This window comes from Protopterus annectens, chromosome 5.part0 (genome assembly GCF_019279795.1).
Source record: "Protopterus annectens isolate FY-2018-M chromosome 5.part0, PAN1.0, whole genome shotgun sequence".
Lineage (NCBI taxonomy): Eukaryota > Metazoa > Chordata > Ceratodontiformes > Protopteridae > Protopterus > Protopterus annectens.
The window spans coordinates 1175329218-1175347267 of NC_056735.1; the positions used below are offsets into that span (position 1 = coordinate 1175329218).

The 18050-nt window shown below is 41.8% G+C and overlaps 1 protein-coding gene across 1 annotated transcript in view; it reads left to right on the forward strand.

Annotated features, from left to right (window-relative positions):
• The window catches only part of TRPC1 (transient receptor potential cation channel subfamily C member 1), a 983394-nt gene that overhangs the window by 814672 nt on the left and 150672 nt on the right, over positions 1-18050 (forward strand). The window contains exon 9 of the mRNA XM_044071022.1: positions 2095-2238. Within this exon, the coding sequence (XP_043926957.1) occupies positions 2095-2238 (144 nt within the window). The remainder of the gene's footprint in view (positions 1-2094; positions 2239-18050) is intronic.

Sequence of the window (18050 nt, forward strand, 5' to 3'; positions counted from 1 at the left end):
AACTTCTCCTCCCTCTCACCTTCAAAAGGGCCCACAACAATACCGGAAAAGTGTAGTGTCCCGGAAATCACAGAAGCACAGGTGAAATCAGCCCTTTCAAAAGCCAAAAACACAGCATCAATGGGGCCAGATGGTGTCCCAGGCTGTGTCTTGCACGAACAAACTAACCCCCACCTAAACACGCTGTTCATCCTCAGCCTCTCCACAGGCTATGTGCCCATGGAATGGCGCACAACAATGGTTATTCCACTCCACAAAGGAGGAGCCACAACTGACCGTGGTAACTATCGCCCCATAAGCCTGACTAGCCTGGTCAGCAAGACTATGGAGCGCATCATCATGGAACTCATTAACAAAGACATTGGGAACCTCCAAACACTTAACCCGACCCAGTTCAGCTTTGTTAAGGGCAGATCATGCCTACTAAACCTGGTTGACTTCTTTGAGACAGTTACCAAGGCCATAGATGAGGGAAAGGTGGTTCACACAGCCTACCTTGATCTCGCCAAGGCGTTCAACACCATTCCTCACTCAGGTATTATAGAAAAACTCACCAACCTGAACATAAACCCCTACATCACAAGATGGGTTGCCAACTGGCTTACAGACAGAACTCACATGGTAAGAATAGCGGGCTCCAGGTCTGACTCTAAACCAGTCACAAGTGGTGTCCCGCAAGGCTCAGTTCTGGGACCCCTACTGTTCAGCATATATTTCTCAGAAGTACAGGCAAACACAGGAGGACTATGTCTTACCAAGTTCGCCGATGACTGCAAACTGGGAGCCATAATTGACTCTCCAGCTGACACGGACATCCTCCAAAAAGGCCTTACTGAGACAGATACCTGGTGTCAAAGTCATGGCCTCAAGCTAAATGCCAAAGAAATGCATAGTCATCCAGGTTGGGAAAAACAAAACACCCATGAATTATCACATAGGCGGCAGCCCCCTTAATACAGAAGAGGTAATAAGAGATCTGGGGACCCAGGTAGATAGTAATCTCTCCTTTGACAATCATATTGCCAAAGTAGTTAGGAAATCCTGCTATGTGGCCCATCTAATTACTAAGGGGTTCACATCTAGAAATAAAGAGGTTATAGTGCCCCTCTACTTGTCACTCATCAGACCCATCATAGAGTACAATTCCCCATTTGGGATGTACCTCACAAGACACTTACAGTTTGAAAGACCACAAAAGCACCTCACCAAGAGGATTACTGGCCTCAAACATATGTCCTATGCAGCCTGACTGAAAAAACTCTGGCTGTACTCAGTGGCATATCGCTTACTCAGAGGTGATCTCTGCCTGACTTACAAAGCCATGTCCAACTCAGAATTGATGGACATGCTCCACCTAAAGAAATCCAAGACACTGCGAGCTACGCGCTCTAGTGAGCTAAACCTCACCACAACAATAAATAGAACATGCTGGAGGGATAGATTCCTGTTACAGAGACTCCCCATGCTTTGGAAAAAAATTCCTAACTACATTAAGCAGAGCCCCTCACTAACACTCTTCAAGAGAAGCCTTGACGAGTGGATGGGTAACAGAAAGTACACCCCTGGGATCACTTCATTGGCTCTGCTTGACAGAGGCTCAGTTAATTAATCAATGGGGCGGCGAAAGCCGACACACTCTGGCTAGGCTTATAAATGCCCTTGGGGAGATAGCCTAGTACCTACCTATGAACCTATGTGTGTTGATCTTTTAGCTTTGTGAATTTTTTAACAGGTTTGCTTGTTTACTGATCCTTCTCTTTTCTTTAAATGTATATGATTTCTACTTTAATGATCATGTATCATATGTAAGCAGCATCAATGCTGTTTATCATATATTTATTTGAATGTACTCAGCATTAAGATAATTTTGTATTCTTGCCTTTTCATTTGGGTCATGACTGAAAAGGACCTTTGGACCAACCCACCTACCCAGTTCCCATATAGTAAATAAAATAAATAAGTACTGCTATTTTGGTTTCTTGAATTACAGAATCTATTAAAAGTGTCATATGCTGAGCTGTTATATGCATTTTACATTTTACCATTCATTATATAAACTGTAAATGCTATTACCAATCTGCATTTGTGTTCTAGTACTGTGAAATAGCAGAGAGGAAGAATTGGGATGCTTTCCATCCAACGCTGGTAGCAGAAGGTCTCTTTGCCTTTGCTAATGTTCTCAGTTACCTCCGGCTGTTCTTCATGTATACAACCAGCTCCATCCTGGGACCTCTACAGGTAAAGCAGTTATACTAACTTCTGCATATGAATACAGCGTAGACTAGGTTGACGGATCTATTTTAATTCTAATTACAGAGTTCTGGCTTTGTAAACAAATAAGTAAATAAAAGGAAACCTACTGGTGTGTGAATGTGAGGTCATAGACATTAAGGGGAAGTACATTCAAAAGCTAAAGAAAAATGTATATCAATCATAATGCTTCAGCTGTTGTGTGATTTTAATGTCATCTAGCTTTTTTGGATTACTATTCTTATTTTATGGTAGGTAGTGTTTCATCGTTTAAAGACCCCTGTCTCAAGTTTATTGTGCTTATTACTCCTACATTGTCATCAGGAAGCTATGATGTTAATGATAATCGCTGATTCAATAATAGAATTAGTTATGTTACATGGAGCTCTATAGCTTTCCTTAAGCAGCGCGTGCAGATGATGACACTTATCACATATCTGAAATGGTAACATAACTGAGCTGTTCTATACAGCTTGAAAGATTTGTAACATTAGTTATGACCATCGAGATCAAGCTGTTTTAAGGTTATACATAGTCTGATAAATCAAACATCAAAAAGTGAAAACATTTTTTCAGGTGAATAGACTTAAATGTATGGGTCCGGTACAGATTACAGAAGTAAATAGTATCATGTAATGTCAGCTGGTTATGTTTAGTTGAGTTTTGGGCTCCCTCTTTTCAATGACTGAATGATTCAGCAAAGTGGATTCTGAGAATTCTACTTCATGGGGTTTTCCACTTGAGAGTTATCATGCTCTTGTAATGTGCTCATGAACACAAACCTGAAATGTCAAGATCCCAGCTGTAGTATACTTAGGAATGATCCTTGCTATATTAGTTGTCATAGGGCTGTTGCAACGTAGGGAAAAAAAAAAAAGCTGCCAATGTCATAAAACTTACAGCCCTCTACTAACCAAGCAGTCCCTAGATCCCTACAGCTGTGAGGAAAAGGCTCCAATTCCAAAAGGCTTGCTCTCAGTGTAAGTGCCTTAATCTGGTTTAAGTCTGAGCTGATTCCAAAAGACTTGTTTTTGGTGTATGTGACTTACTTCAGTGTAAGGCCTGTCTAAAACAGACTTATACTGGTGGGCCATATTCCAAAAGACTTGCCGTCAGAGTAAGTCACTTACTCTGACAGCAAGTCTCGGTGTAAGTGACTTACTCTGAGAACAAGACTTTTGGAATCTGGCCTAAAATGTTAGTACAAATGGAAAAAGAGTTATATCAAGCATGTATTTGTACATCACAAAATTACAGCTGGGTCTGGAGTGCCAGTGAGAATGGAGTCAGTACACATGTAATTACTGATTCAGAAAAAAAAAAGTCTAAAATAGCTATAATAGCATGTACACAAGCATTTACACTTGTTTCTTTCTGTGGAAAGTAAAGTCACCACCATCAATTTCCATTCTACCATTTTGTCCCCTGCACCCTTTTACTTAATATAATTAACTATGTGGTTGCTCCGTCTTTGGAGGAAGAAGGTTTCTGCCATGCAGTGTGACATCAGTTGGATGTGCCATATTCAAATCATTATGCATTTTGTACACTTTCTCTTGATCTGTTTTCCTACTTTAATAAAAAACTTCCTTTAAAAGTAAATATTAGGAGTACAAATTTCAAATGCAATACCACTGAGCATTAGAACTCTTCCCACCATTCCTGTCATCACAAAAAGCTATTTATACGTGTCAGGCTATTGTAATGTAAGCACTAGTAAAATCTGACCACAACTTTCACTCGACTGTCATCACAGATGGTCTCATTGTACTGACTTCAGTTTGTCATCTTTAGTTTCTGCTCCATATGCCTTGTTGAAGCTGTGGTACTATGAAACCATTTACCTATAGCATGTCCTTACGTATGTACATAACACCACATCTGTTTATTTTGTCTGAACTGTTCTTATGTAACAAGGTCATGACGTCAGTTCACTGACTTGTAAAACATAAACAATAAATGTGTACCTATTTAATTTGTTCCATCACTGAATAATATTCATTTTCTTTTCTGTTCTTTTAACTTCCTCATGCTCTCCCTTCCCCCAACACACATATACATATTTATGCGCACCTGAACTGGCAGAACTCTGACTGAAGTATGGATGTTTTGTGAGGTTGCTGCAGCACACTTGAAAGAAGGTACCTGCTTCTGCTTTCTTTGTGCTTCTGTAACAGCTATTCATGTTAATTTAGGTTGTTTAGGGCAAAACCTTCCTCCAAAAATGTCACCATTTTTTTGTTTCATTATACTTAGTGCTGTAAATACTGAAACAGATGGCACCATGTCTAAGATGCACTGGATCCACTGGGTGGAGAATTCTACCCTCCCTTTACTTTAAATTAAAAAGATTTACAGTCCTTTTTTGGTTTATTTTTCTTTACACTGTTGTCTGACTTTGTAGCTTGTCTTTCTGTTCTGTACTGCATATCTTTTGTCTGGTTGACAAATCTCTAACACTCTGTGCATGCACAGACTTATGTATAGGCCAGCAAACATTCAGCTGAGACATTCTTTTCTACATAATTTGGCCAGCAGGTCATGAAGTAAAAGCCACTGCCAAGTTATATTCTGTATGCCCTGTTGAAAACATGATACTATGAAACCATGTACATATGGCATTTACGTTTAAACGAAATTCTGTATCACTTTATATTGTGTCCTGGGCTGTAGTATCATACCAGTGTGTCTTTTAGTCAGCTGTACACTTCTGAAAAAGTATTTTTTATTGAAATGGAGACATAAACTTGAGCATTCTTTCAGTAAAGAAAGGGGTAAACAGAAAACAAAACTGAAATTTCAGTTTGTTCACTAGATTAGCTGGAGTGCTTGTTTGGCTGCTTGCTATAGTCTGACTGAATATTGCTGATCTCTGCATTTTATTTTGAATTTAAGTTTTTCACTTAAGGTTTGGATACTTCTATTTTTTATCTTTTTCTTGTATTACATTTGTTTTGTTTTAAGCTTTAAGTTCTGTTGCAATTTTAAGAGGTTTTGGCTGCGGTCAGTTAGAAAGGTTGTAAAGAATTCCTTTGCAGACAGTGAGTAACATCAGCTAATTAGTGGGAGGCGCATTCCTCATTTAGCTAGAAATTTTTGGAGGCACCTCTGTTTAGCTGGAATGCTTGTTTGACTTTCATGCTGTATTCTGCTTGAATATTGCTGATCTCTGTCTGTATTTTATTTTGAAATTGAGTTTTTCATTTAAGGTTTAGTTACTTCTATTTTTTATCTTTTTTCTTGTATTACATTTATTTTAAGTTTTCTTTTCTGTTGGAGTTTTAAGAAGTCTCGGCTAGGATCAGTTAGAAAAGTTAGAAAGAATTCCTTGGGGAAAACAGTACATAACATCAGCTAATTAGTGGGAGGGCCTAAGAAATAGCATTCCTCATTTAGATAGAAATATTTGGAGGCATCTTTATTTAGCTGAAGTGCTTGTTTGGCTTGCTTTCTGTAATCTGCCTGAATATTGCAGATCTCTGCATTTTATTTTGAATTGAAGTTTTTCATATAAGGTTTGGTTACTTCTATTTTTTATCTTTTTCTTGTATTACATTTGTTTTGTTTTAAGTTTTCTGTTCTGCTAGAGTTTTAAGAGGTCTTGGCTAGGGTCAGTTTTTTTTTCTTGTTCTTTTCTTGTTTTATGTGTTTTGTTTTACATTTTCTGTTCTGTTGGACGTTTAACAGGTCTTAGCTAGGTACATTTAGAAAAGTTAGCAAATAATTCCTTTGCAAGCAGTGAATAACATTAGCTAATTAGCAGAAGGCACTTAGAAATAGCATTCCTCATTTAGCTAGAAATATTTAGGTTCATAGGTTCATAGGTTGATACTAGGCTATCTGCCCTAGGGCATTTATAAGCCTAGCCAGAGTGTGTTTGGCTTTCGCCACCCTTTTAGATTAGTTGACTGTGCCTCTGTATAGGTCACAGAAGATGGCCCTTTTCAGGTTAGTTTACTGTGCCTCTGTCTAGTAGGGACACAGAAGAGATCCCAGGGGTAAATCTATGATCTCACATCCACTCTTTAAGATTTCTCTTGAAGAGGGTCATTGAGGGGCTCTGCCTAACATGGATTGGGATTTTGTTCCAGAGTGAGGGGAGCCTTTGGGATATGAATCTGTCCCTCCAACATGTCCTATTAATTTCTGTGCTGAGTTTTAAGTCCCTGGAGCGTGTAGCTCTAAGGGATTTGGATTTCCTGAGGTGGAGCATGTCCATCAATTCTGGGTTGGACATGGCTTTATACGTTAGGCACAGATCGCCTCTGAGTAGGCAGTAAGCAGCTGAGTGGAGCTGGAGTTTCTTTAGCCTAACTGCGTAGGGCATCTGTTTAAGACCCTTGATCCTCTTGGTGAGGTACTTTTGGGGTCTTTCCAGTTGCTGCAGGTGTCGGGTAAGGTACTTCCCAAATGGGGCATTGTATTCAATTATGGGCCTGATAAGTGATGAGTAGAGGGGCACAATGACCTCTCTTTATTAATTTTATTTTATTATTTATTTAAATTTGTTGACCGGGAGTGTCTGACTGGACGTGGGTCCATTTTCAGCGGAGGCCTGGGGAGAAAAGCTCCACAGTAAAATAAACAGACAGTAGTTACATTGGATTACATAGCGATTAACAATTTAACATAGAAATTACTTACAACATATTTACAGATGAAGAACATAGTACATCAGTAGACAACTAGAATCTTTATCTGTGAAGTACATAACAGGCATTAACAAATGTAACAATGAGACGTTCCTGCTGTATAATATAATAAGTACTAGGCTTATGAGCATCTGAGCTGAGTAAGCCATAGTCCTCCTGTGTTTGCCTGTACATAACAGGCATTAACAAATGTAACAATGAGACGTTCCTGCTGTATAATAAGTACTAGGCTTATGAGCATCTGAGCTTGCTATCATCAAGGTAGTTAGTGGAGGTGAAAGAAAGGTAGTAGTTGGATGGGGTGGATGATATTAGAGTGGGAGTTGCAAGGGCATAGCCAGCATGTTTTTAGGTGCACTTTTAATAAAGTTTTGAAGTTGGTGCATGATGGTACGGAGGTAATTGTGGGTGGGAGTGAGTTCCATAATTTGGCTATGGCACAAGAGAATAGTGCTTCACCAGCAGAATTATTGGCTTTAGTGATCTGCAAGTGATTTTTGTTGCTGGATCTTAGTGGTCTGGTGGTGCGATAGGGTTGGAGTAGATTCTGGAGGGATGGGACATTTAGTGGATGGTTTACTAGTTTGTGGGCAAGTGAGAGTTGATACCACTGAAGGAGGTGAGGGAGTTCAAGCCAGCCCATTTCAGCAAGTGAGAGACAGTGGTGACTACGGTAGGATGCCCCTGTGGCGAATTTGGCGATTTTGTTGTAGCAGGTCTCTAGCTTATTTAGATCACATTGCCTTAGGTTGGTATATACTGGAGAGGCATAAAGTAGGGTGGAGATAAGGTGGGAATTTGCTATTGAAATCTTTGCTGCTTTGGTGAGAAATTGTTTATTTCTGTATAATGCTCCTAGTTTTTTGTAGACTTTTTTATGGTCATGGATATGTGAATGTCAAATTTTAGTTTATTGTCTATTTCCACTCCTAGCAATTTGGTGTGTTCAGTTGGGTATATAGTGGTGTTGTCTTTTGCTGTGATGTTAAAGTGAGAGTTGTTTTGAGTATGTTTGGTGGGTTGGAAGATGAGTAGTTTAGTTTTGTTTGGGTTGAGTATTAATTGGGCATCGGATAACCATGTTTCAACAGAGGAAAAGGCTTCCTGTGTGACTTTTTGCAGTTTGGGTAGGGACTGGGCTGAGCAGATGATGGTTGAGTTATCTGTGTATTGGATGAGTGTGCCATGTTTGGTGGCAGAGGCTAGATTATTGGTGTAAACAGAGAAAAGTAGGGGTCCAAGGATGGATCCTTGGGGAACCCCTATGAAGACAGGTAGTTGGGGAGATATGTCATTCTGCCATACAACGGATTGTTGGCGGTCAGACAGGTAACTCTGAAACCAGTTGGTGACTGATTGTGAGAAGGATAGGTTATTGAGGACAGAGATAAGTTGTTTGTGTGGGACCATGTCAAATGCTTTAGATAGGTCTAGGAAAGTAGCAGAGGAGAGATAGCCATTGTTTTTATGCTGGAGGATAGTGTTTGTAAAGGAGAGTAAGGCAGTGGTGGTGCTAATGGTTTGATCGGAAACCATGCTGAGTACTGGAAAGGAGGTTGTTAGTAAGGAGGTAGTGTGAGACCTGAGAGTGTATGCATCTCTCTAGTATTTTGGAGAGTGGAGAGAGAATAGCTATGTGGCGGTAATTGGTTAGTTCTGCAGAGGGTCCGCCTTTGTGGAGGGGAATTATATGTGAGACTTTCCACAATGTGGGAACGTAACTTTCTGACAGAGATCGGTTAATCAAGATGGATATTGGGTAGGCCAGAGCATCAGCTGCGATTTGTAGGTATTCACTTGGGAGGTTGTCTGCTGCTAATTTGGTGGGTTTAAGTTTAGTTAAGAGTTTTTTTATGTTGGAGGTAGGTACAGGAGAAAAAGAGAAGGCAGTGGGGAGATTACTAGTTGATGGTGTGGGTTGGAGGGGGGTTGTGTTGTTTAGCTAGTGATAGTATGGTTTGGGTGAAGTGTGTGTTGAATGAGGTAGCAATATTTTCTGAGGAGCAAGGGATGTTAGGAGGAAGGGTACTGACTTTACCTGGGTGGAGGATGGAGTTTATGGAGGACCAGAATTGTTTGGGGCTGTGTTGTGAGGAGTCTAGGGCAGACTGGTAGTACTGGAATTTGTCCCGTTTTATTAGCTTTTTGACTCTATTGCGTAGTTCTAGGAATGTTTGTCTAGCTGTGGGGGTTTTGGTTTTGCGCCAGTGCTCCCAGGCTTTATCCCTGTTTTTCATTTCTGACTTAGTGGTTTTCTGTAGCCATGGGGAGGGTTGTGCTTTGGTTCTGGAAAATCTTATGGGGGCATGGTAATTAAGGATGTTCAGGAAGGTAGTATTAAAAAATTCAACTGCGTCATCTAGACTGAGGTACTTTAGAGCATGCCAGTTACATTCTTTGAGGGATGAGATGAATGTGAGTGGGTTAAAGTTTATTTTTTTACGTATTTGATGATAGATGACAGGTTTAGCTTGGTACAGCTATTTTTTGAGTAGGAATGTTGGGGAGTGATCACGGAGACTATCTGATAAGCAGCCTGTTATATATGACTGGAGGTTCTTACTGACTAGTATCCAATCCAGGGTAGTGTGCTTGCTGGAGTTTTTATTTATCCTTGTTGGTGACTAGACTAGTTGGGTGAAGCCATGAAGGTGTACATGATGGGTTGGATTGTTGCCAGAACAGGATTGCCAGTCAATATTGAAATCACCTAAGATGATAGTTTCTTGGGGGAGATGGTGGGTAGACTCTCTTGATCTAGATGTGAACCCTTTTGTGATAAGGTGGGCTATATAGAAGGTTGTTCTAACCACTTTGGCAATGTGGTTGTCAAAGGAGAGATTGCTATCTACTTGGGTCCCCAAATCCCTAATTGCTTCTTCCGTACTTAATGGATTACCACCTATGTGGTAATTTGTGGGCACTTTGTTTTTCCCAAAGGGAATGACTATGCACTTTTTGGCATTTAGCTTTAGGCCATGGCTCTGGCATCAGTTATCCGTCTCTATGAGACCCTTTTGGAGGATGCTTGTGTCAGTCGGCGAGTCGATTATGGCACCCAGTTTGCAGTCGTCTGCGAACTTGGTCAGCCATAGTCCTCCCGTGTTAGCCTGTACCTCAGAGAAATATATACCGAACAAGAGAGGTCCCAGGACTGAATCTTGTGGGACGCCACTTGTAACTGGTTTAGAATCTGACATGGCACCTGCAATTCTAGCCATGTGGGTTCTATCCCTGAGCCACTTTGCTACCCATCTTGTGACATAGGGGTTGATATTTAAGCTGGTGAGCTTATTTATGATGCCTGAGTGGGGTATTGTGTCGAAGGCCTTTGCGAGGTCCAGGTAGGCTGTGTGGACTACCTTCCCTTCATCTATGGCCTTGGTGACTGTTTCAAAGAAGTCAACCAGGTTTAAGAGGCAAGATCTGCCCTTAACAAAGCCGAATTGGGTAGGATCCAGTGTTTGGAGATTCCCAGTGTCTTTGTTCATGAGTTCCATGATGATACGCTCCATAGCTTTGCAGACCAGGCTAGTCAGGCTTATAGGGCGATAGTTTCCAGGGTCTGTTGTGGCACCACCTTTGTGGAGTGGGACCACTGTTGCTGTACGCCATTCCTTGGGTGCATATCCTGTAGTAAGGCTGAGATTGAACAGTGACTTTATGTGAGGGTTCGGTTCTTCTTGGAGCTCATGTAAGATACAGCCCGGGACACCTTCTGGTCCCACTGATGCTGTGTTTTTTGCTTTGGAGAGGGCAGCTCTCACCTGTGCATCTGTGATGTCAGGGAGGCTACACTCTGTTGGGATAGACATTTGCTCTTTTGGGGGGGAAGGGGGGGGGAGGTTTGCACTGAATCTGTCTGCCAGGATGTTGGCAATGTCTGTGGGTTTAGTGTATTTTTGTCATTTTGCACTAACTCAGAGCATATCTGGGAGTTGCCACCCAGGTTCCAGACATAACTAAAGAAGGCCTTGTGATTATCTTTAGCATCTTGTGCAATTTTTCTTTCAAAGCTGGCCTTAGATGATTTTATGAGGGATCGTAGTTTCTTGCTAGTACTGCTCAGAGATGCTTTCCCTTTTTGGGATTTTGCTCTATCATGTAGTAGCTTCCTCCTTCTGTTGTATAGCTTATTTATGGCTGGGGTCCACCAGACAGGTCTCCTGCATTTGGAGGAATGAGTCTTTGTTTTATTTGGGATAGCACGATTCATGCATTCCTGTAGGTGTCCATAGAATGCGTTTGTAAAGGATTCTGCGGTTTGGGCCGTATTTTCCAGTGGCCCAGGGGCTTTGAAGGATTCCACCTCGGTTTTGAGAAGTGTGAAGTTTGCTTTTGAGAAGTTTTTCATCGTGGTTTCCTTGGCTGGGGGTGGGGACGGGATATGGATGTCCAGTGAGATTAATTTATGGTCATATCTTACCAATGAGGGGTATACCTCTGGTATGGAACATAGAGTCCCCATGTTGGTGATGATCAGGTCCAGTATGTTTTCCCCTCTTGTGGGGATGGTGACCAGTTGTTCCATAGCATTTGAGTTTATAAATTCTAGGAACCGTTGGGCGAGGGTGTTGGGGCTTGAGTAGTGTTCCCAGTCTAGGTTTGGGTAGTTGAAGTCACCCAATATAATGGTGTTTGGAGAGACCTTCATATTCTCCAGTGTTCTCAGGAAAGCCGAGTGGGGTTCCGGAGTTTGGGAGGGTGGTCTGTAGCAGGCTACAAACTGAAAGGCAGTTTTGCTCACTGTTAGTTGCACATGGATGGTCTCTGATGCTTCATGCAGTGCCACTAACCTGGAGGTGTGGGTATCTTTGATGAATATGGATACTCCCCCTCCTTTTATGGTTCGGTCCACGTTTTGGGGTGGAAAAGCATGGTATGAGGTATAACCTGGTAGTGCTGGGGTGCTCTTGGGAGCCTTGAACCAGGTTTCTCTTACTGCACAGATATCGATATTCTCCATACTGAGGAGAGCCTCGAGTGCGTGCATCCTGAGGTTTAGACTTCTGGCGTTGAGCAGCATTACTCTTACTTTCCTTTTCCTTGTGTTTTCTATGGAGGTGGGTTTGTCTTTTGAGCCTTGCCTAAAAAAGGCACAATGAGGTGGCAAGAGCCTTAGCCAGTATTCAAAAGCCTAGGGGTGACAGGTGCAAGCTGTCCCTAGCGAAGCAATGTGGCTTGTCGAGCACGTCATCCCAGGCTGACAGACACTGGATCTCATTTGAGTGACATCAATACTTTAGCCAATTGTTAAAATTAATCATTTTGTCTTTATACTGTGGCATCATTCTTGGTCAGGGTAAGATGCTACTCAAGGTCAGGGTCATACCGGCCTGAGCTACATGATCAGAGAGCTCCTCTATGTCTCTTTTCATGTAGTCCAGGGAGGTATGTCTCTGGTCATTCACACCAGCATGGACAATGACGAAGTTGTATTTGTACTTGCTTTGGAGTGACCCGAGTGCCTGTGTTATGTGGCGGATCCTGGCATCCGACAGGCAGCTCACAGTGACCTTCTCCTTGCTCAGCCTGGTGAGTGAGATGTCAGTGTGTCTGACAATAGAGTCACCTATTACTAGTGTATTACGTGTGTTGTTTAGCCTTAAGGGCTGTGACTGTGTGGCACACTGACTTTGTGAACTATGTGATACGTGGGTATTGTTGTTGGGTAGCGGTTGCTTGGATGTCTGCTTTGGAGGTCTCTGCTGCTTGGGCAGATTTTTATTTAGAACCTCTGAGTATGTTTTTGTGTGTTTATGTGTTTGGTTTGCTGTTGCGATAGGTCTATGTGAGACTGGATTTGTGGTGTGTGTGTGGTTACCTTCTCATACTGACTGACTGTGCCAATCCTGAGTTGAGAGAGCTCTGCCTCCAGTTTGGCTATATAGTTGCATCTCTCGCATATATTTGAGTTTGTTGGGAGGAGGAGATGGTTGTCTGTGTACATAAGGCAGTTGTAACATTGTCTCAAGATTCCCAGATTTACCAGCTGGACTGGAGAGTATACCCGAAACTGACCTTTGGACATGTCAGACTAGTATAATGAATTTCTTTTTTTTTTGATAGATCGGAAATGATCTATAGGGTGTTAAGTACTTAAGAAAGAGTATAAGAGGGTGTAATGCTTAAGTTTATTTGTGTTTTGCTTGTGAGATTACTTATAAAAGCAAGTGCAATGCTTAAAAATGAGAATAGAGTGCTTCCTTTGATATTTAGATCAGTTCTAAGGGAAAAAGTGAAGAGCAAACTTTATGGAGCCGGTAATGGTCAAAACCTGTTTAAGTGGCGCTGCCCGATGCTGCGCTGTGCGCAAAATCGCGCAAACCCACGCATCTCTATTTAGCTAGATTGCTTGTTTGGCTTGCTTGCTGTACTCTGCCTGAATATTCTTAATCTCTGTCTGCATTTTATTTTGAAACAATGTTTTTCATTTACGGTTTGGTTACTTCTACTTTCTATGGGTTTTTTTCCTTGTTTTACATGTGTTTTGTTTTACGTTTTCTGTTCTGTTGGACTTTTAAGAGGTCTTAGCTAGGTTCATTAGAAAAGTTAGCAAATAATTCCTTTGCAAACAGTGAAAAACATTAGCTAATTAGCAGGAGGGACTGAGAAATAACATTCCTCATTTAGCTAGAAATATTTGGAGGCATCTCAATTTAGCTGGAGTGCTAGTTTGGCTTGCTTGCTGTACTCTGCCTGAATATTGCTGATCTTTATCTGCATTTTATTTTCCCCATCCACCTGCACAACTGTTATTGTATTCTTAAAGTTGGTGGCTTTGAGTTGCCTGCCCCCACTCTAAAACTGATTTTGGACACTCCTGCCAGTCCCATCTCATCAACTCATTCCACTGAGTATGGAGAGATCAGTTGGGATGGCCCACCCCATTAGTTTCTTAACTTTGAATTATCTTCTGTTTCCTCCCTTCCCACTTTACAAATGCACTTTATTCAGCTGCGTTTACTGTATTTGTGTTTCTTCCTACTTTATTACTTTATTTCTTTATTTGGCTTTTGCTGCTTGTTCTTAAAAGTGTTCAATTGCATTTATTTATTTATTCTGCTGCATTTATTACTGCTTGTTAGTAGCCTGATTAAATTGTAACTGTTATTCTAAGTCTCTTAGTTTTAGTTTAAGCACTCGGGCTTCAGATCGGTAGTTTTCCATTAAGAAGGTTTGCAGTCTACACTCTTGTGCCAGGAAAGGTAGCTTACATCCTTCTAAGTTGGGAATTGCTGGTTGAAGGCTTATTGTGTCTGATATCCTAAAAGTGTCTTAGATCTGGTTTCAGCACATGGGTTCCAAATCAGTTATTTTACATTAGGAAGATTTGTGGTCTAGACTCTTGTGGCAGGAGAGCATAGCCAATACCCTTCTAAGCTGGGAATTGCTGGTTGAAGGCTTATAGTGTCTGTTATTCTGAAAGTGCCTTAGTACTGGTTTAAGCCCTTGGGATCCAAGTTATTTCACACTAGGAAGGTTTGTGGTCTGCACTCTTGTGGGAGTATTCCACTGAATTGCTGCTTTATTTTAACTTTTTTTTTGTTGTTGTGACCGCGATTTTCTGCACTTTGAATTTCTAGCACTTATGTATTTTATAGCATAGGCTAGATTCAGGCTTGCTGAATCTAGACTGTTTGGTATCATTTGAGCACTAAAACCAGCCATCTTACATTAAGAAGGTCCCCTGCACCCTTGTGGCAGAAGTGTTCAGCCAGGGACCCATCTGAGTTGGGGATTGCTGGAACAAGACTCAGTCTTAGACTTTCCTTTTGGTTACTTTGTATAAAATCATTTAACTTTGCTTGTATTTAAGCATCATGTTTGCTCGGGTTTGCACTCAGTTAACCGGAGCTGCTCAGGGATTGCACTGCTGCCCTGTAAGAAACTCAGCTGTGCATTGTGAAGCATTGACACCATTTTCCACCACTAGCCATCCATAGAATAGCCACTTTTTGTTAGTCTTACAGCAAAACCTAGTCCATTTAGCCCACTCCCACTAGTTACTACAGTATATACCTGCCATAATGGACGGACAGTTTCCCACCATTTCTTCAGCCAGCCTGATTAATATGGGCATCCTGAGGCAATGTAGCAATTGCCTCATGTATACTGACAACCAGTTACTCCTCAAACAAACAAATACAACATGCGAGAGATGTATCTAAACATTGAATTTAGAATCAATTCTGTCACATAACAACAAATGAAATATCAAACAGGTTGTCAGCACACATACTTCACCTCTTGCACATAACAAGGTCACAACATATAAACCCACATCCGCAGAGATACTTGCTAGAAGCCTACCTAATGATCAGAGACATCCCAAGCACAAACCTACTGCACACCTGCACACACTGTAGACCCAACAGACTCCACTACACATAATAACACACACAACAGTCTCTCAGCCAATAAGCCCCTAAGGCAAAACACCTCAAAGCCAAATGTCTTGGTCATAAGCAACTCCATATCGAGACGCACAGATGCCCCCCTCCAAGGGGAAGGTCACAGCTCCTGTCAGGAGCCAGGATCCGTTGGATCACTCACACACTCAAGTCTCTCAACAACAAGTACCGTTGTGACTCTGTCATAGTCCATGTTGGAGTGAATGACTTGTGATGTACCTCACTGGACTGTATGAAGAGTGACATGACTGAGCTCTCAGATTATATGTCCCAGGCAGGTATATCCCTAGCCCTAGATGATGCCTCAATATAAACAAAAAAAATGATTGAGTTCACCAATTGGCTTATCTTCTGGTGTCAGTCCAGGGGGATCCAGTATCTGTCAGCCTGGGAAGATATGGTCGACAGACCACTCTGCTTTGCCAGAGATGGTCTTCACCTGTCGCCTCTTGGCTTTCGGTTACTGGCAAAGGTACTTACCTTCCTCATAGTGCCTTTTTTTTAAGCAATGTCATAACAACAAAATTCCCAACATAAAAAAAAAATCCACTAGAGACAAACTCAAGGTTATGCTGCTTAATGCTAGGAACCTAAATCGGAAACTGCACTCACTGAAAGCACTCTTTACCTTGGAAGATGCCAATGTCTGTGCAGTCACAGAGACATGGTTCAAGGCCGCAGACAGCACCCTGGCCATGCAAGGTTGGAATGCCTTCCACACAGTCAGATCTCAAAACAAGCATGAAAGAAACAAAGGCAGAGGTGTATCTATCTTCATTAAAGACAAATACACCTCAGGACTGGTCAAACAGTACGACTCCCTAGAGCTACTCCAAGTTCAACTAACTGAAGGTAAAACCCCAACAACCCACACAGCAACCCAAACCAGGGTCAAAAAGTTAGAAAATATGAAGTTCCACAACCACTGCACCACTATTCACCAAAGCAGCGAAGTTCACTTATGAAAACCAATTTATTGGTAAAACCCCCTTCCATATCATTGTTAGCTATAGGTCCCCACCATGAACCAAGAACCACTCTGCCTACCTGGACCTACTTGAGTCACTCACTATACAGTCAAACACCTTGGTCATGGATGATTTCAGCTATCCTTCCATCAGCTAGGAGTCATATATGAGCCCAAACACATTTGCCCTAAGGTTCCTGGACTTTGTTAATACAAATGCTCTGGAACATAGTTTGCATGTCCACAAGGGGTTTTAACATCCTAGACTTAGTACTCACCAACATAGGGGGCCTTTTCACTACTCCCTATGTTTTGCCCTCCCTGGTAAGGTCTGATAATAAATCAGTCTCGTTCAGACTAACGATTATACATGACCCCCACCCCAGAGCAAAAAGATTGAAAAATTTCTCCAAAGCAAACTATAGCCTCCTAAGCAATGGCATACATAGTTTCAAACCTCCTGCAACCACTGCCAACAATGACTCCTATACAGAGGTATACACAAATGCCCTCTATGAACATCTATACAAATGTATAATCTCGGCTGTACCTGAATGGATCAAAACAAGGTCCTCACAAAAAATCAAGACACTCTGGTGGACATCAAGCATAAATAGGTTATACAACAAGAGGAAGAATCTAATGTCTAAGAACAAGAGGTAGCTGACTCAGCAGAGGAAGGACAGCCTCTACAGCTTGAACAAATAAATTAGTTATCTTGTAACTTCCTCTACAGCCAAATCTGAAGCTGAACTAGCATCCCTAGCTCAAGATAATTAGGAGGCATTCTTTAGCTACATCAGAAATATAAAAGGGAAGGCCCAGCTTTGTGCTGAACTAGCAGTGGATGGTACCACTCATACTGAACCTAACGACATTGCCAACCTGCTGGTAGACAGATTTGGGATAAACATCACCCCCTGTCCCCACCAAACAAACCCCATAGCATACCTGTCACCAATCCTCTACCTAGTATCTCCAAAGAGCAGGTCATAACTGCACTCTCCATTACCAAAAACACAGCCTCTATGGGATTGGATAACATCCTAGACTGCCTACTAAATGGTCTAAAACAAGACCTAGCAAAACCACTCGGCACACTCTTCAAGCCACAGTCTAAGTACTGGCTTTATCCCAGCAGAGTGGAAAACAGCAGCAGTAATTCCTTTGCAGGAAAGGGGCTCATCAACCGACCCTGGGAACTTTAGATCCATGAGGCTAACCAGCCTTATCTGTAAGGCCATGGAGAGAATCATCATGGACCTTATCAACAAAGACGTAGGTGACCTTCACAATCTTGACCTGACCCAATTTGGCTTTGTTAAAGTTAGATCATGATTATTAAACCTGTTAGACTTCTTTAAGAATGCCACCAAAGCCCTGGATGAAGGCAAAACAGTACTTACAACTACTTAGCCAAGGCTTTTGACACAATCCCCCACTCAGGCATCATTGAGAAACTCACAGAGCTGGGAATTACCCTATATGTCACTAGATGGGTAGCCAACTGGCTCATCGACAGAATGCATACAGTCAGTGTTGGGGATTCCACCTCTACCAGCAGACCAGTTGCCAGTGTTGTACCACAAGGATCTGTGCTGGGCCCCCCTACTGTTTGGAATCTATTTCTGAGAAGTCCAGGTGAAAATAGATGGCCTGTGGCTTATCAAGTTTGCCAATGACTACAAACTAGTTGCAATCATTGAGTCTGTCAATGATGTTGGCATAATACAAAAACGGCTTACACAGAGAAATGACTGATACCAA